The following is a 19,875-nucleotide window of genomic DNA, read 5'->3' as shown; positions in this document are numbered from 1 at the left end:
AGGGACCTAGAAGGTTTAATCCTTTAATTTTTTTTATATATATATTTGGATAAACCTTATCTCTAAGCCAAGAGAAAATAATTGCAACTGATTTTGAGTTTGTTAAACCAGTCTGTGTACAGATATTTCCTACAAGCCTTAGTGTCTGGGTTCATTGTCCTTTGTAAATGCTACTTTAATCTATACAGTCCCAAGATCTGCTGTATGCTGTGCATGAATGAATGTGTGGATGTGAGGATGTGGGTGGGTGTGGTTTAGGAAAATAATCTTCACAAGGTACTTTGAGATGCCCTTAAGGATTTGGTTTTAGATCTCGCTGAACTATTCCATGACTTCAGTATAGGATCTTGTCTCATGAAAGCAGGCGAAGTAGAACTTGTTGGCAGTCTGAGAGGATCTGGGTTTCTTGGGACACTCGTTGAATTGAGAACAGTGGAGTTTTGGCACTCTAATACATCCAGTGCAGAACTTTTATGTTTTATGTGCTGGTCATGCCTTTAGCCCCTGTTCATAAAGCATAGGCTTTGGGTCAGTTTTCTTAGGCCAGGTGATGGATTTATAAGTATTTGCCCCCTATTCAACAAATGATAATTAACTACAGACACTATAGCTGGATTCTGCCCATCACTAATAGTCAACACTTGGCCAGGCATCCAGCCTTGGGACCTGTGAGCTTGGCATTAGCATCACCATTTTCAAATCCTTTGAGTTGCCAAGCCGTGGATAGGAGCTTGGGAATTGAATCATAAGTGGTATACCCCAAAGGCGACCCAGCACCCCAGTCCCTTGGGCTCATAGGATAGGACCCCAGACTGCATTTCACTAAATACATTTGTGTCTGGCTGTCTGGGTTAGTGGAAGGACCCACTTGTGGTCAGGCATCGTGAAGCACGTCTGTTATCCATAGATGGATCTGGAGGCAATTCTCTGGACCAGAAGCAGTGGGGTTTTTTTAGAAAATTAGCTCTAATTTCAGTCATTTCTTGGTTTTGGCTTCTGAAACTCTAAGAAGGAAGAGTAGATGATTTCCTTAGACTTATGACAGGACATACTGCCCCCCATAGAGCTCAGATTGTCATTCTGACACTGCATCTTTCTAATCAGGATCTCTAGCTCTAGGGAGCTCCAGAACTTCTCTGATGCTGTGAATCTTTTTCTCCAATGACTTCCTTAGCCCCAGGGCTTAGTCCCTTCATCTATCTGGGCCTCAGTGCATTCCTCTGTCAAGTGGAAAGAATAATTACTTTGGACATGGATTACTAACATATGGAAAAGCCAACTCTTTTTAATGCTACAAAACCTTTGACCAAAAAAGTACAATGTAGAGTACTATAATTAAAATTGCAAAATGATCGTTGTTCTCGATCTTTCTTTGGAAAACTGGTAGCTACTTAGAGGAAGAAAAACCTCAGTTCCACCAAACTGGGACTCAGGCCTGTTGCCTTAGTGCCTCCCTGGGCTCCTTGGCCTCTGGACTGAGTCCTCTTGTCTGTCTTGCCTGTCACTGCCAGAGTGGCCTTACTGTAGCATGAATATGGTCCTCTCACAACTTTCCTCAGAAACTATAGTTGCTCACCATTACCTCCAGGGTGAAGTCCCAACACATCATGAAATTTGAGGCCTTGTAAAACATAACCTTCTCCCTACCTTTAAAACTTCATTTCCAGTTATCCTCCCCCACCCCATTCCCAACAAAGCCCGCATATGTACACACTCATGTACATGCACACAGCCCTGGACATCCAGCCCCCACCAGCGCCACCACTGGCCCTGGCAGGTCTACCCACCCCCTTGCCCTTATCTAAGCAATACACTTCACCTGGCTCCATGCCCTGCTCAGATCCCGCCCCTTCAGAAGTCCTTGCCATGAAAAAGTCTATTTATCTCACTTCTGGTTTTGTGGGGGTTTTTGTTTGTTTGGGGTACTGCCCCTCTGTTGTGCTGTTCATTAGTCACCTATGTGTTAGGATTATTGTGGAGTGTGTCTGTCTGGTTTATGTATCCATTCACTCAAGAACTGTTGAGTTGAGCACATACTCATGTCAGATACCAAGCTACAAAACTAAACAAAATGGGACTTGCAGGTTAGTAGAAAAAAGCAAATAAGATTAGTCTTACCAGACTGGGAGCTGGGAGAGGGGAATGGCAGGGCTGAACAGGGCAGCACAGACACATTATTGTACTCATCATCCCTTATGTGTGAGGCCCCTGCACAGTTCCTTGCATTTAGTGGCTGCTCCATGAATGTCTTTGAGTTGAGTTGAATTGAAGAGAGAAGTCTTCAAGAGCAAATAGGGCAAGGGAATGGGGTGCCGGGGCGGGGTGGGGGCTGGAGGAGGGTATGAGGTGTCCGGCAGGGGTGGTACTGAGGGTTCTGGGACCCACCAGCCTCCTCGTGTACCTGCCCCAGACGCCCAAGCAACCAGTTCTGCCCCAACTCCTCTCAAGCAAGGACTCGAGTGGGGAGTGGGTCCTTGGCAAAGAGTCGCTGCTCAACCCCGAGGATTGGAGTTTCCCTAATTCAAAATAGAAAAGGAAAAGAGGTCAGTATTTGCCAGTATTGTTGCCAGTATTGTCAGTATTGTTGTTACGGACAGAGTGAAGGAAATGTCTACAGTTCATTTCAACGTGGGTTTTTCCCCATATTTCTCAGATTTTCGTTTGGCTAATTTAACGAACAAATCCTTATTGGAAAGCTGCTTCCATTGTTTTGGTGGGGCTGGGGGCCAAGTAAACTTTTTATAGTAGTATGCCTCGCTTGGTTTTGATTGGGATATTTTGAAACTCTAAAGTGTGGATTGAAACGTGCTCTTCAGTTCAACACTTAGTGTCTAGCTCTGCCAGGTGCACCCTTGGCTGAGTCCTTTCCCAGATCACAGGCTCTCACTCACCAGTGAGGGGCAATGGGAAAATCTGTACACTCTTTGGTCCCTCATTGTTCGAGGATAGAACATTCTGATTACTTGAGTAAGAGTCCCAGTCCACCTTCTTCCTGGTCCTATCTGGTGCACCCTTCGCCATCTAGAATATGGCCACTGAAAGTAAGCAGACAGGTCCTCCAAGAGGTGAGCCTGGGGTCACAAAGCTCATGCCTTTTACTCATGCATTCGTGTAATGAACACATGAAGTAAGTGACTACTACGTGCCAGGCACTGGGCTAATGAAAAGACAGGGCTTGCAGCCCTCAAGAGCTTATGGTGGGAGAGCAGAGCAAGTCTTCCCTAAAGACCTATTACCTAAAATGAGTACCCTTCTTTTATAAACAAATCTAACAAGATTTAGTTTTATTTGCTTTTCTAGCCAACAGCCAATTAGCAGTAGTAAATAGAAAGTATGTTGGGAGGACTGGTAACTAGAGACACAGAAATGACAGTAGCCGGGAATGGAGGAGGAAGACAAAGAACCATACAAAGGAGATGCTGGAATTACAATTATAATAGTCTGAACAGACCAGCTGGTGTGAGGCCGAGAGCCCAGTGAATCTCTGTACCCCTGAGGACATCATTACCTAACACACTCCAGTAACTGATGTTCCTAGTAATGACTCTATCTCATTCCAAAGAAATGGATAATAATTGTACTTAAGACAGGAATGGCTATAATATCTTTTTTTTAAATTTTGGTTTTGCTTTTATTTTTAAGATTTCCATCTTAACCATCCAAATCTTTAAAGTATGTTTCTGCTTAGGAGCAAGCTACAGTTACCTGGGAAATTTACTTATATGGAAGGGCTTATTCTCAGTAAAACCCCACATATGAAACATAACTCTAATTTAGTCAAGTCATTGCCGTATGTACAATCAAGAATGAGCAATTGTCAGAGGCTAGAATACAATCAACTACTCTGAATATACTGGGGACATAATTTAATCACTGGAAGTATCTAAACAGGAGCATTGCTCTCAGACTTATTTTCAGTGATCATCCTTTTCTGAAAACCATACCATTTATGATCATTGGAGAATGGTTTGGTGGAGCCCACAGGTTGTGATGAGATGACCCTCTGCAGATGATGGAGGTTATGCTACAGCAGACAGGGGTGGGCTGGTGAGTTGTAACTGACCATCTCCGCCACCACAAGCTGTTCTTCAGGGGAAGCAGGAGTCGAGATGGATCTCAGTCATTTATTTGGTGGTTAAGAGGTGCCTAGAACTAGGGGTCAGGAAACCTCTGTAATGAGCCAGAGAGTAAGTACTTTAGGCTTGTGGGTCATACTGGATCATACTGTCTCTGTCACAACTAGTCAACTCTGCCATTATAATGCAAAAGCAGACATAGACAATATGCAATCTAATGGTGTGACTGTGGTCCAATAAAACTTTATTGGTTAGAGCTTAAATAGTGATAGTGGGAACATAGGTGGTATACGTATATACAAATCTGTATGGCAGCAGGAAAACCCAAGAGAACACTTACATTTGGAGGTTGTCAATTGTTGAGCTTTTGAATCATTGTGGGTTTTCATCTTTTTGTTTGTTTGCTTTTAGTTGAACAGAGTTTGGAATTTTAGAATTTGCTGGGCATAGGTCAGGTCCCAGACATCCCTGGTCTGCAGTCTCCTGCTATCCTTCTGGTTGGTGCTTCAGAAGGTGTCCCTATATCTTTTCATGCCTCTAGGGTGTCACTGGCAGCGCTAAATGCCACTGCCTTCTGGAGAGCACAGGGTTGCTTTATTGGAAACTTCTAGTTGATAGACCATCAAGAACCACCACTTTTACCGTACTTGGGATGGGTTATTCCATATGTGCCATGCTTCTTGTTCTCTAGGTCCCAACACAGTGTGCCCAGCATGTGGTAGTCACTCAGTATTTGCTGGGTCGATGTTCCTTTGGACTAGCCCACAGCACACATTTAACTGCCTGTCAGCCGTTAACTCTCTGCCGCCCTGGGAGGGGAGTCCCTGGCCTTATTCTTGCATTATTAGTCTGTGCAACTTTTGACTCTAGAATATGTCGTTTTGAGTAGTAGTTCCTGCTCTGCCCTCTTAGCTTTTTGGACACATCCTTACTTTTCATGACTGTACTGTATTCAGTGTAGGTGCCCTTTCTTTGTTGGGGGTGAGGGCAGTGGAAGAAGAAGGAACATTGGGCAAAAGGGTGAGGAGAACCCAACTCAGCCTTTGAAAGCTTGCCCTTGCCCTTTAGAGCCACAGTCTTCAGAAAAACATACATAGCCAGGGCTGCTTTTGAGTGATTTCCTCTATTATGAAGTGATTTGAGTTCTCGGCAGACTGAAATGTCACTTGCTGTGCTGTAGACTGTGCTATGGGTGGCTTTATCACTTACATCTAGTGGTGAACTTGAACCATCAGAGTTGCTGAGAAACCTGATTGATGATGCAAAAGGCCACAGAGTTTAAGATAAAGAAATAGAGGAGGTAAATCTGAGCTCGCTGTGTCTGGCATTGCATGCTGTGGACAGATAGGCTTTAGTTATTGATTCTTAGTTATTTCATTGCTGTCTCCAAAGACTCGAGCTGCAGCTGTTGGGAAGAAAGGGTGCGTTGCTCAGCGCTTGTTTCTGAAGGAATGGATGTCTTTCCTAGAGAGAACACATGTGTGCCGTCTGTGACGTGTACAGAGTGTTACAGTCTACAGCATTCATCAGGAGCTCCCTTGACCCTCACACCAACCTGTGAGGAGGTGGCTGGTGCTGGAATGTGGGTGTTTTCACAGGTTGGGAGCCAAAAACTCACAGAGTCGCACAGCCAGGTGTGGGGAAACATCTTTGGACTCATTGTCCAACATTTCTACAGTTTGCCCCATCACCCACAAGGAGAGCAGAACTCAGAGAGCCTCTTGTCTCTGGAAAATAAACCATTTTGGCCATAGGACTGACAAGGCTGGCTTGTTTCAGGAACTTTCCCCATCCTAGGGACTGTTTTGCCTTTATCATCAGCTCACGCAGTACAGTAAGTTATAATGTCTTAATGGTTGCAGCTTAACGCTAGTCCCAGGTAACCGCTATTTTCCTCCTACTCATCCTTGTTAATCCCACAGCCTCAACATCTGTCTCTGGGTTTGTCCATGGTGCAGAGGCAGCAGTGTTACTGCTGAAGAGAGTTTTCCCAGAGGGCTTGGTACTCCGCCCCTTGCCCCTTTGTGTTTTAGGTCAAAATTTGAATGTATCTGTTGAGACACTGTCTGCCCAGTAGATCCTCTGTCAAAGAGGAATTGTAGGTTCTAGTCCCACCTCTAAGTTGGTGTGCTGTGTGTGCTGCCACTGCCCTGGCTGACCTTGGGCAAGGCGTTTGCCCTTTGAAGGCTGTCTTTTCATTATCTGTCATGTGAAGGCTTTGAACAAGGTGGCCCCATTTCACAAAGGCTAAGTTAACTCTCAGGACCAGGGAAGAGAACTCACATTTTAAATGAACAGAAGGTTTAGGCAGCTTTTCTGCAAGAGGTTCACACATAGATACTCATGACTTACTTTGGAAAGGTAATTTTGTCAAGTCTCCTTGATGACAAGACAACACCAAATTTCTGGGTTCTTTCCTCTCTCTTCCAGATGCCAGTATGGACAGAATAGCTTATGATGCTTATCCCCGCCCACCACTTCCGAAACATTGAGCGGAAGCCAGAATACCTCCAGCCGGAGAAGTGCGTCCCACCTCCCCACCCCAGTGCTGTGGGAACCATGTGGTTTATCCGGGATGGTTGTGGCATTGCCTGTGCCATTGTCACCTGGTTTCTGGTCCTCTATGCGGAGTTTGTGGTCCTCTTTGTTATGCTGATTCCATCCCGAGACTACGTGTACAGCATCATCAATGGAATTGTGTTCAACCTGCTGGCCTTCTTGGCCCTGGCTTCCCACTGCCGGGCCATGCTGACGGACCCCGTGAGTATGTCTGGGCTTGTTTTGACCTGCCCACACTCTCCTCCTCTGGCGCTGGCATGGCCGCAGCCTGCATGTTCCCCCAGACCTTGGGAGTGTGGAGAACAGGAGCGCCAGGGCTGGGGTGGGAAAGTGGACTTGGCCTCACTGAGGAGACACCATCTGTGCCACAGCCTGCTTGTCTTGGTTGAATGATAATATGTGTACGTTGGTATATACATTAATTGAGCCTGCTATGGGAGAGGTTTGGTCTAGGGGAAACCTAGCCTCTATTTAGAAAGGTGTAGTCAGGTAACATGGAGACTATGGCCAGATGATTGGAGGGAAAGCATGCTGTGGGGTTGGGTCAGGGCGGGGCTTCCCAGCGAAGACAGCACTGGAGCTAGGTGCATTTGAAATTAAAGCCTATCCAATTCCAGGAACCTGCACAGAAATGGCCTTCACTTTGTTTGGGCAAAGCTCATCTTTTCCTAAAAAGCTGGACAAGCCTGTTTCAGGCCGCAGCAAGTGCCTTTTGGTGAATATCTGTGGGTAAAGCAGTGGTATTCTGCCGATGACGTAGCTAAATATACCAAGCTGTGCAAGTGGCTATTGAATGTTGTGTACCCTGGTATTAAATCCTCTGTTTCTGTTCATTATCTTGTATGGGAAAAGCAAGAGAGGTAAAGACCTCATGTACTTAATTGTTTCAGTATATGGGACAAGTGTGTTTAAATTAAGAAAGGGAAAGCGCTGCTAATGGCAGTGGTACTGGCCACACAGATTTCATTTCTGTGAGCCCCAGGGAAGGCGCAGTAAAGATGTGGGTCCTGCGCTAGTTCCCTTCTCGAAGGGCTCCATTTCCTACTGGCTCAGATGGTGGATTGTTAGTCCGTGCCAAGGGAAAGCAGCTGTCCCAGCTCAAGTACATGTCAGCAGCCAGTCCAGACAGCGCCTCTTTTCCTGCACATGCCTGGGGAGACACACCGGCAGGCAGGGGCCTGTTGGCCTGGTGTTAGTGCCGCTTGTGGGATCATTGAACAGCTGTCACCTGAAGGAAATGAAGTACATGGTTATGATTGTAAGTGCCTCGAAACATAAGGATGTGAAAGAGTTTTCCCAGTAGCATCAACTTGATCATACTAGAAACAAGTTAAGGGTTTATTCAGAAATTTTTGTGATTTTCTTACTATTGGGGATACAGAAGTAAAAGACATTATTTTGCTCAGCTTATAATTTAGTGTCTGCTAAGACCTAGGCACTATTCCTACCCTCAAGGTGCCCTCTATCTAGGGGAGAAGACAGGTGAGGCTAGCCCCGTGTGATGAAGGCTATGGCAGAAGGAAGCATGGGTTGCTGTGGAAGAACAAGGGAGGGGATGTTAACCAATCTACACAGGGTGACTACTTGGAGGAGGTGATGCCCAAGCCAGTCCTTGTCAGCAGTGCATGTGGGCAGGGGAGGTGGAGGGTGGTAGGGCAGGAAGACATTGACGACATTCCAGGCAGAGGGAACAGCATGTACAAAGTCACAGGAATGCAGGAGTGTGGCTCCTCTAGGCAACCAGGAGTTCTTTGGAATGGTGGGAACTTAGGAGGAGAATAGGTCTGGGTTGGTGGCGTGGGTGGGGGGCCAAAGAAGTAGGATAGGGGTTGGATGATGGGGAACGGTCTAGAGCCCCTGAGGATTTTACACAAAAGAGTGATCCAGATAATGTGATTTTTGGGAGGCGAGGGGGACTACTTTGGATCAAGGAGATCTGAGAAGGCCTCTCTGAGGCGATGCCGTTTGAGCTGAGACCTGAATGACGTGAAGCTGCAAGTCAGACAGGTGAAGATCTGAGGACAGAGCATTCCAGGCAGAGGAGAGAGTAGGTACAAAGTCCCAGAGGTAGGAGGGTGCTTGGCATGTTTGAGAAACAGGACTAAGACCAGAGTGACCGAAGCATGGTGAGTCGGGGCAAGAGGAGCTAGAAGAGGTGGAGAGGGCTGCAGAAGCCAGATCAGGCAGGGCTTTGTAGGCCTCGTGAGAACTTTGGTCTATATTCTAAATGCAGTGGGCAGCCATTAGAGAGGCGTGATGTGACCTGATTTTTAAAAAGACAATGCCTTGTGCTTGTGATGGGGGTTTGAGGTAGAGAAGTAAAAGCAGGAAGATGAGAGTTATTGCAGTGGTCCATACAAGCCATGGTGGTGGCTCAGACCACAGTGGGAGCAGTGAAGCTGGAGAGAAGCTGTTGGATTTAGAGTCTATTTTAAGCCACCAATTCTCAAGCCTGGCTGTACATTAGAATCCTTTGGGGAGCTTTCAAAAAGTACTGATACCTGGGCCCCACCCCCAGAGATTCTACTGTAATTGGGCAAGGGGGAGCCCTGGGTACTGGGGTGCTTTAAAACTCCCAGGTGTCTCATGTTCTGCCAGATCTGAGAACCGCCATTCAGAAGAGCTGGCAGAATAGAGGAGGGAGATTCGCTGGTACCATTTTTTTTTTTTTTTTTTATAATTTTATTTATTTTTTTTTTCCCCCAAAGCCCCAGTAGATAGTTGTATGTCATAGTTGCACCTCCTTCTAGTTGCTGTATGTGGGACGCGGCCTCAGCATGGCCGGACAAGCGGTGCGTCGGTGCACACCCGGAATCCAAACCCTGGGCCGCCAGCAGAGGAGCACGAGCACTTAACCGCTAAGCCATGGGGCCGGCCCTCGCTGGTACCATTTATTGAATCTGGGGAGAACAGATTTTGGAGAGAAATCAGGCTTTTGTTCTGGCCAAACTGTGTCCATATTACATGTAAGCAGAGACATCAGATGGGCAGTAGATAGCCAGGTTTGGGGCTGGTGGAGAGTCAGGATCAGAGAGTGGAGTGTGGAGGTCATTGATTTCTAGAGGGCATGTGAATCAGGGAACTGGATGTTAAGTAGGGGTGAGAGAAGCTTCCATCCTGGCGTTCTTGCTGCCCTCGTGTATGTTCTGTTACCCCCGCATTGACTCACATGGCCTCTCCAGAGACCCCCTCAGTCTGAAGAGAATGATTCTCACTGTGGTGTGTTGCTCAGCTTCCAGTTCCAAATAAGGGGAAGCCAGACTATATCCCAATGCCAGTCAGCTTCTCATGGGTGTCTTTTGCTGGTGGCCCCAAAGAAAACTGAGCAAAAAAGTGAAGCATTTGTCAAATCTCTACCATTAGTTAGGGGAGCAACTCAAAGTATGTCCAACAGATGTGCCAAAGTATGTCCAACAGATGTGCCGCATCTCAGGCTCTTTATGCTGCCACCTGCCTCTCTCCACTCCCAGCAAATGACACCTGATGCAAAACCCAGTGTGTAAAACAGAGAGAGGTGGAGCTGCAGAGGTGGGAGCCCCTGGGGCACCCTGGGCTTCCAAGGGGCAGAGTTGGGAGCCCAGATCTCACAGTGAAGGCAGATCAGTTAGGGTTCCTTGTTAACCCTGCAGGGAGAGTATGTTTTTAGAAGGGCATCACTACAGGATTGCAAAGAGTTCCCTAACAGGGTGATCGTGTTTGAATCTCAAGAATTCATGTTGCATACAAATTTTTCAGAAAAACTTACATCCTAAGATTATAAATAATGTATAACAATGTATGCATTGTGTATCATTTTGGTTTGTTAGTATTATTAGAAAAGAAAAAATCTCTTATAGTCTCCCCCAAACAGTTACTGTACTACTTCCAGCTCTGAAATTGTTGTTCTCAATGTAACATCGGAACAATTGCAACCACCACAGCTTTCTGGACCATTGAGCAAACATTTACTCCAACACAGAAGTAAATGGGGCCCATGTAGAGCTTGAGCAGAAAAGGGAAGAGGGAAATGTGTAAGCAGCCCCCTCAGAGGTAAAACTCCCATTTGGGAAATGGGGTAAAAGGGATAGGGCTATAAAGAGAGGGCAGGGGACAGAGGGACAGAGGGGCAGGTGCCTCACTTGGCAGGTGGGCTGGCCTGGAGGCGGCATGGACGTGGGCAGGAGCCCAAGTCAGACTGGTGTTTGATCTCAGGATGCCCTCTCCTTGCCCGCTCTGAGGTTGCATAATGTCATCAAAGGAGCTTTCTTTGTTCCTGAAATGCTTCAGACGTTTAGAGGTCTAGAGTGGCTCCACTGCCCAGAAGAGGCAGCCTCTTGAAGAAAACCTGGACTCAGAAACCCTTATCTTGGTACCTCTCTCTCTCTTTTCCCCCCTCCTCCAATTTCACCACCTTTTCCAGTTACAAATACATTTTTAATTCCTCATTCTGTGAACTCCCTCAAGAATCCTGAGGGATTCCCTTTAAAATTTAGATCTACGACACAGATCTTCTGTGTCCCAGAAGAAGCTTACAGCTGAGAGACATAACTTGTTTCTTTTTGTCCTGGCTGCCGGGAAGCTCAAAAGCCAAGCACTGCACAGTCACAGCAATTGTGTAAACCCTCTGATCAGCATTTTTTGCTCCTCCTTTCTTTGGACCTAATCATTTATTAACGTCATTGTAAATTATCTCAAACCTGAGATTTGCAAAAAGGAGGAATGTAAATCGATACAGTTTAACCATTGTTAAGGAAAAGAAAATTCATCTGTCTGCCTGCCGCTGCCTCTCCCTCCCTTTGAATCCTACCCTGTGAACACCTGGCTATAAACAGACCTCGCATGACTATCTCAGACCACTGCAGGCCACCGATTTTAGTTTCAGCTGCCAAAACTCATCAGTGGAAAGAGCAGGGCTCACTTCAACGTGCAGTTAGTATTCCCTTCTGGAGCCTCTCTCAGTGACCTTATTGAGCACAACCGTGTACAGAAGCAGTAAGTATTTGCTTAGGCCGGTAGCACGGAGCATGATGTTGGGCTCACAGGAACACAGGAGGAATAGCACTAGGCTTTCCTGCAGTGGACCGTGTAACAGGCTGCGTGCTGGGTGCAGCCAGAGAAGGGCCTCGCCCGTCTTGCCCAGAGGTCTTGGCACATTCCTAGGTCAGGACACTTGCCTCAGGGTTCACTTGAGTAGGTGTTACATCCTCCCTTGTGCCAGGCAACTTCTCATACATGCCACTCAGTAACTTATAAGTACCAACTGGAAAGTCTTTCTAGCTCCAGAGAGAGGAATGTGACCAATTGGGGGATTACCTACCTCCTACTGTGGGTAACCCAAGTGGGTTCGCCTCCTGGCGAGTTAAATAAGGCTCTACACCAGTGGAAGTTGTCTCACAGAGTAAAGTGTATTTGCAGCAAATAGGAGACCATGAGGAATCATTTCCAAAGTCATGATGTCCCTGAACAAAGGGAAGCAGGGACATTTTATATCAGATGGGGAATGAATGTTTGCAAGGAAGAGGTGGGTATTCTCTTGGGCAGGCTCAGTTGGAAAACATCCTTCCACATACACTGCAGGTTACAGTATTGAGACCTAAGCTCCTCCTGGAGAGATCTTAACATTAAAAATAAGGCAAAGGTCGTGGGCGTAGCTCTTGTGGTGAGGCTTGGTCTGGTTCAGGGTGGTTGGTGGTTGCATCTCCTTAACATAACAAAAGGGAAAAAACCAATTTGGGAAAACAGTTAAATGCTTCCAAACCCACCCTTGAGTTCCTTGGAGCACTTAGCACTACCTTTCTGTGGAGGAGACAGATGGCCTTGTGACACAGACCTGGGGCTGGTCACCCTGTTCTCGGCAGAGCTAATAGAGGGAGAGTTTCTGCTCAGACCACTAGGTGTGCACATGCCTTGATCCCATGGCCCCTGAAACAATTTAAGCAGGTTTTCATCCTTGTTGCTTAAAATCAGTGGAATCATTGGTGCTTCTTTGGAACGTGTTTCCATTGCTTTCCATTGTGTCCTTTTTACATCATCATAATTATCCTGGATACTTAATTGAAACTGGCCTTATTGTCCTGGGCCTGTTTTGGTCTTATGTTAGCGTGGTGATACAGTTGTTGGCAGGAGAATGAATATGGCATCAAGACAATAAAAAGAAGCCTCCTCAAGTCACTTAAATAGAAACATCTAATAAATATGTAAGTTGTCTTCTGACAGAGGCATAGGTTCTAGACTTGGCTTGCGTGGATCTGATTCCTGGTTCTGCCACTTATTAGTCATATGATCTTGGGAAGTTGCCTAACTTCTCTGCTTTAGTTACCCTCATCTATAAAATGAGGAATGGCGTAGTCTCTACCTCATAGGTTTATTGTCAGAATTAACTGACAAAATACAGTAAAGCATTTGGAACTGTGCCTGGCATGTAAGCCCTCAATACATATCTGTTGTATCATCATTATTATTCAGCTTGGGTTTATTGAATACTTGCTGTACGCCAAGCCCTGGGCAATTCACTGGGCTACAAGTTGAAAGACATTGTCTCTGTCCTCCAGGAATTTACAGTCACATAGGAGAGATCGGTGTGTAATTAAATGATAGGTTTTATAAGACAAATATAAGCTATCGTAGCACCAAGGCCAAGTGATGGGTTCTGCCTCGGGTGTGGCCTGGGGCCACTATGAAGAAGGCAGAGGAGGTGATCTCTGAGTGAGTTGGTTTGGGTGCAAGAGGCAAGGAGGTACCTGGCAGGCTGGAGGGGAGGTGCTAATATGGGGTCTGTAAGGGCACAAGAGGAAGACTTGAGAGCATGGTGCTTGTGGGAAACTCCAGGTAGTCCACAGGGCGGGACTGTCCAGGGAGGGAGGTGACACTGGATTGGTGGTGGCCTTGCATGAGCCCTGCCCAGGAGCTTGAACTCTGGGCCATGTGAGTTCTCTGGGGAGCCAGTGAAGGCTTTTAGACAAGGAGAATAACATGATCAGATTCACATTTTAAAAAGTTTACTCTGGGAAATAGTGGGGAGAAAGGATAGAGGTGGGGCTGTAGGATGCAGAGGAGAGACTGGAAGCAAGAAGACCAGGAGATTCTCTAGTATCTGGGGCACATGATGATGGGGCTGAACTAAGGCCTTGAGAGTAGCATGGAAGGGAGAACATGGGATTCAAGGCACAACTTGGGACCATATTAACCTGGTGGAGTAGGTGGGGGTGCGAGACAGAGCGTTAGAAGAGTTGGGGATGACTAGTGATTTCTACCCTGGATGACAGGGTAGATGGATGTGCCATGGGCCAAGGAAGGGAGAGTAGGAGGGACAATTTGGGGAGAAAGTAATGGGTTCAGTTCTAGCATATTGAAATTTGGGGGGTTGGTTTTATTTTGTTTTAATGCCTTGTGAACAACCAGATAGAGATATCTGCAGCTCCAAAAGAGGGGTCTGAGTTGGAGCTAGCAGTTGGAGCATTACCACTGAGTGGTGATGGGGAAGACTGTCCGGGGAATGCAGTATGAGCAGAGAAGAGGGCTGGCGGTGGAACCCTGAGGAACACTGGTGTCCAGGATGGGCAGGATCACACGAGAGAGGAAGAGGCACAGCCCCAGAGGCAGAAGGAGACCTAGAGAGAGTGGAGCAGCCGTAGGAGAGAGTGATGGGGAGGAGGGACTGGTGGTCTGTGAGGAAACCTGAGGAAGATGACTGCGAAGAATAGACCTTTGGATTTGGCCTCAGTGAGTTGCTCAGTGCCTTGGTGAGAGTGATTCCCTGGTATGGAGGCACACCAGGGCATTGACAGGTGTCAGAGAGCAGTGAACTAGAGTGAGAGGTGAGCAGAGACAGCAAGCGCACACGACTTCAAGAAACTTAGCTGTGAAGGAGAGGGAGAGTGTGAATCTGCTAAGAACACAAAGGAAAAGCTCAGAAATAATAGTATGGGCCCCTGAGGGACCCTCGTCCTCTAAGACAGTGGGTATCCGTGGATCCAGGGATGGGGGGAGGGACATGAGGAATATGAAGGAGCATACAGAGCAAAACAGCAGCCTCAGTTTTCTCTGAAGTAGAAAAGGAAGTGGGTAGGGGTCAAGGAAGGTACTAGAAGTTTGGGCTAGCCACTGAGGGGAATGGTTGATGGAGTCATATTAGGCCTCCCTCCCGCAGATTTAAATGGATTCCGCTACAGGGCCGAATATATATTAGAAGCATATGAGCATTTTTATGGATCTATATATTTTTATAAGTGTTTTTAGCTTACTATGTACAAAGAGAAAAGACTGTAAGAATATACTCCAAAATGTTAATAATACTTATCTTTGGGTGATAGAATCAGCAGGTAGGTTTTTCCCTTTTAATGTTCTCATCTCTCTCTATCTTTTAAAATCACGAACAAATATTACTTTGGAAATTAGGAAAAACATCAATAAGTTTTGTTCTGCCAGGCTGTAGTAATTTGGAAGCTTCAAGGCATCCCTGTGAGATGTATAAGAAGGCGGGGGGGGGGGGGGGGGGGGGGCGTGTTTTTCAGTAATGCAAGTGTGACAGCAGTGGCAAAAATGTCCCAGCAGGCCTTCCAATTCCCTGTCCAGAATTGTACAGAACAAAATTCCTTACTATGAACTAATAACAAGAAGTTCTGAAATCTGTGGAGATAAGCCCGGAAGAGCATATTCTTTAAAAAAAGAAAAAGAAAGAAAGAAAGAAAAAGACGTCTGAGGCAGAGACTGGAAAGTGCCTGTGTCACAGAATCCTCAGTCTCGGGCTGGCCCAGCCAGTCTCTGGCTCTTAAAGATGGGCTCCCTGGGGGGGTGGGGTCTTGTCTGGATGAAAATGAGCCTTCCAGGAGATTTATGCAAATGGAGTCACACTGGACGGGCAAACTTTGAGAAAGACTGAGCTGTTAAATGATGTCTCTGGTGGTCTGAGGTGGCAGGTGATAATGAAAAGACCAAATGAGAGCTCCAATCGCCCTGTGCTGTGCACAGGTTTCCTCTTGTAGCCCTTATGTGGGGCCTGCTGAGGTTTACAGCAAATTCTGGCGGTTGGGACCTTAAAAACTGGACCTAGAAGAAAACAAATATGACCTGGGCCTTCATTTAGGAAAACTCAGCCCCATTGCTTCACCTCCTTGGGGAAGTGATGTTCCTTAGTGCTTTTCCCACGTACTCGTGACACTAGTGACCTAGATGTAGTTTTGTGGCTTCAGGATCCACAAAAGGTCACACAGTTGCCCAAACTCAATTGCTTTTTACATTAAAGAGAATTAAAAATAAAGCCCTCTGGGCTTTTGTGGGACCCTCTCCTCTGCCTGGGCCAGGGCCCTTCCCAAGCCCCTTTTAAAATCCACTCGGCTGGGTGGTCTGGTCCCTGCCTTGCCTTTGTGAAGACTTCCAGACCTTCACTGCTGCCTCAAGTGGGGCCCTCAGATGTCTCAAGATGAGATAGTCATGGCATTTTGGTTACAAACTTAAGGAAAGTTGGTCATATTCCTGTTTTGGATAGCTCCTTTCTGAGGTATATTTTTTTGCTTGTATTTTTAATGAGTTTTTTTCCTCATTGTAAAAGCCACATGTTCCTACTAGAACATTTAAGAAATGTAGTGAAGAAAATAAAAATTGCCTGTGATCTTACTACATGAGATAACCGTTAATACTTTTGCGTGTATCTTTGTGTGTATGTGTGTGTGTGTGTATAAAATCTTTACCAAAATGGCCTTTATTCTACATACTGTTTGGAAATCTACTTTTCCCTTTAACAGTCTATCATAGGTGTCATGAGCTGTGTACTTTTATGGCATATTTAATGTCAAGAACTATATCCTAAATGGCACTGTATGTACCATATAGTCCTTGCCTACTAAAGTTTGTTTGCTTTTAAAATTTCTATCATAGGCTTTTCTGGCGTCGGACTGCATTTTGTAAACCAGAATATTTTTTCTACTTCTTTTTTGAACTTTTAGGAAACTTAGTAATGAAACACTTCAAACAATTGAAAAGGATATAAAGGATAATATGATGACCACTCATGTGTTCACCCCCAGCTTCAAAAATAAAGCATTACAAAGAGTTTTAGCCTCTTTATGTATACACCCTCCACCTGCCACTTCATTCCACTCCGTCCAGCCTCCCACCACCACAGAGGTGATCACTGTCCTGAGTCCCATGTGATTTTCAGCATCTTGGTGCCCATAGCACCCACGTACCAGGATCCACATTTTTAGAAGTTTCTTCTTGGGACCTCGTCTCCACCATACTTGAAATCCTGAGCCTCCGCCAGTGAGATGAGCATTCATGTGGATGAGTGACCCTTTGGATTTTCTCATTCCCTCCTTGTCTCCTGCCCCTCACGAACCATCAGCGTGTCGCCCTCAGACAGACCAGTGGGGAAGTGCATCATTGCTCCTATTGATAAGTTAGCCAAGTGCTGCCCGTCTCAGGAGTGAGTAGGTTCTTACTGAGGCAGGAGAAGGAGGGCTAAAGAGCTGGTGATAACAGAGAGCTCTGTGGGAGAGAAGTTGGGGGCCCAGCAAAGAACCACATGAGGGATGGGGTAGGGGCAGGAGGAAAGGTCAGGAGATGGGGGGCGCCTATAAGTGCATGCCAGCCTGAAGACCCCAGAGAGGCATCCCAGGGCCTCTTGGAGACAAGTTGAAAATCTTTCCATAATTGAATCGTAGTACTGGATTTTTCCTCCACTGCTGGGAAGACACCCTTACACATGCCGCTGTTCCCCACCCATTATTTCCTAGACAGGCCGGCTGCAGGCCCATCTCTGGCTGGGACTGTTCCCCCCAGGTGCCCACCTCCTGCCTGCACTGCCAGGCTCCTCGTCGCCCTTCAGGCCCAAGTGCCTCCTGGCCTTCCTGGGGTCCCCACCCTCAGCCCTCCTGCCTCCCCCTAGCTCCTGATGCCCCAGTGGCCATGCCTTTCACCAGGTGCCCAGCCTCCTCACTGTGTCTATGCATCTGTGTGCCTGTCTGCCCCACCAGGATCCCATCACTTCTTTGTACTCCACACAGTGCTCGGTACGATATAGACTTTTAGGAGAGAGTTGTTAGTTGATCTGCCTTTGCGGTTTCCATAGCTGGAATCTTTATCCTCTGTGAGTCACTTTCTTAGCAAAAGACCAAACCACAGTGCCCTTGCATTCTCAGCATTTAAAGCGTTTTCTGTTTCTTAAGTGGTTCTTCCCATTCCAAAATTATTCTTTTGTACGAAAGGTTCTGACACCCAGTCCTCATCCTTTCTGCCCTGTGAACCGCTCACTTGGCCTGTTATAGTCCCTCAGCCCCACTGTAGGGAGACCAGGGATGCTCTGTCAGCTCTGAAATCTCTATCTACCCACCCTAATAAACCACACTGTCACTCGCTCTGGGCCCCTTCAGAACTTGGGCACAGTCCCGGGTTCTGTTGTTCTGATGTTGCATTACCTTCCCTGATTGTAGTATCTTGTGGATGCCCACTGAGGAGTGGAGCCTGGTGTCACCTGGACCTGACACAGGGGTCTTGTGGGGAGAGGTGGACCCTGAGTCCCATCCTATAGCTGTGAATTGACCCAGTGTCAGGCCCAGCTCTTTTTTTTTTTTTTTTTAATTGAGGTCATATTGGCTTATAACATTGTGTAAATTTCAGATGTACGTTATTATATTTCAGTTTCTGTGTAGACTGCATGGTGTTCACCACCAGTAGTCTAGTTTTTATCCATCACCATACATATGTGCCCCTTTATCCCTTTTGCCCTCTGCCCACACCCTTCTCCTCTGGTAACCACTAATCTGTTCTCCTTATTTATGTGTTTATCTTCCACATATGAGTGAAATCATACGGTATTTGTCTTTCGCTGTCTGACTTATTTTGCTTAGTATAATACCCTCAAGGTCCATCCATGTTGTCACAAATGGCACAATTTTGTCTTTTTTATGGCTGAGTAGTATTCTATTGGGGGTGTGTGTGTGTGTGTGTGTGCGTATATATATATATATACACACCACATCTTTATCCATCCATTGATGGGCACTTGGGTTGCATCTACATCTTGGCTATGTGAATAATGCTGCAGTGAACATAAGGATGCATAAATCTCTTTGAATTGTTGATTTCATGTTCTTTGGATAAATACCCAATAGTGGGATAGCTAGATAGTGTGGTATTTCTATTTAATTTTTTTGGAAATCTCCATACTATTTTCCATAGTGGCTGAGCCAGTTTGCATTCCCACCAGCAATGTATGCAAGTTCACTTTTCTCCACATCCTCTCCAACACTTATTTCTTGTCTTGTTAGTTATAGCTATTCTTTTTTTTTTAATAATTTTATTTTATTTATTTATTTTTTTGTGTGTGAGATCAGCCCTGTGCTAACATCTGCCAGTCTTCCTCTTTTTTTACCGAGGAAGACTGGCCCTGGGCTAACATCCGTGCCCATCTTCCTCCACTTTATATGGGACGCTGCCACAACATGGCTTGCCAAGCAGTGCGTCGGTGCACGTCCGGGATCCGAACTGGCGAACCCCGGGCTGCCGCAGCAGAGCGCGTGCACTTAACCGCTTGCGCCACCGGGCCGACCCCAATTATAGCTATCCTGATGGGTGTGAAGTGATATCTCATTGTAGGTTTGATTTGCATTTTCCTAATGATTAGTGATGTTGAACATCTTTTCATGTGCCTGTTGGCCGTCGGTATATCTTCTTTGGAAAAATGTCTGTTCATATGCTCTGTCCATTTTTTGATCAAGTTGTTCATTTTTTTGTTGTTGAGTTGTATGAGTTCTTTATATATTTTAAAATTAACCCCTTGTCGGGTATATGATTTGCAAATATTTTCTCCCAGTCAGTGGGTTGTCTTTTCATTTTGTTGATGGTTTCCTTTGCTGTGCAGAAGCTTTTTAGTCTGGTGTAGTCCCATTTGTTTATTTTGTTTGTTTGTTTCCCTTGCCTGAGTAGACATGGTATTTGAAAAGATACAGCTAAGACCGATGTCAAAGAGTGTGCTGCCTATATTTTCTGCTAACAGTTTTGTGATTTCGAGTCTTAATTCAAGTCTTTAATCCATTTTGAGTTACTTTTTGTGTATGGTGTAAGATAATGGTCTACTTTCATTCTTTTGCATATTGCTATCCAGTTTTCCCAGCACCATTTATCAAAGAGACTTTCCTTTCTCTGTTGTATATTCTTGGCTCCTTTGTCAAAGATTAGCTGTTCATAGATGTGTCGTTTTATTTCTGGGCTCTCGATCCTGTTTCATTGATCTGTGTGTATGTTTTTCTGCCAGTGCCATGCT

At 46.0% G+C, this 19,875-nt stretch overlaps 1 protein-coding gene across 8 annotated transcripts in view; it reads left to right on the top strand.

The window, feature by feature from the left end:
* ZDHHC3 (zinc finger DHHC-type palmitoyltransferase 3) overlaps positions 1–19,875 on the top strand; it is a 68,180-nt gene that overhangs the window by 19,376 nt on the left and 28,929 nt on the right. For 4 of the 8 annotated variants that reach the window (XM_058556568.1, XM_058556550.1, XM_058556581.1 and 1 more), the window contains exon 2: positions 6,507–6,836. The exons of the other annotated variants lie outside the window; for them this stretch is intronic. In XM_058556568.1, the coding sequence (XP_058412551.1) occupies positions 6,531–6,836 (306 nt within the window). In that variant the 5' untranslated portion in view covers positions 6,507–6,530. The remainder of the gene's footprint in view (positions 1–6,506; positions 6,837–19,875) is intronic. 8 annotated transcript variants of the gene reach the window in all.

The sequence above is a fragment of the Diceros bicornis genome, chromosome 2 (genome assembly GCF_020826845.1).
Source record: "Diceros bicornis minor isolate mBicDic1 chromosome 2, mDicBic1.mat.cur, whole genome shotgun sequence".
Lineage (NCBI taxonomy): Eukaryota > Metazoa > Chordata > Mammalia > Perissodactyla > Rhinocerotidae > Diceros > Diceros bicornis.
The sequence above is the reverse complement of the archived record's forward strand: the minus strand, read 5'-3'. Positions and strand labels throughout refer to the sequence as shown.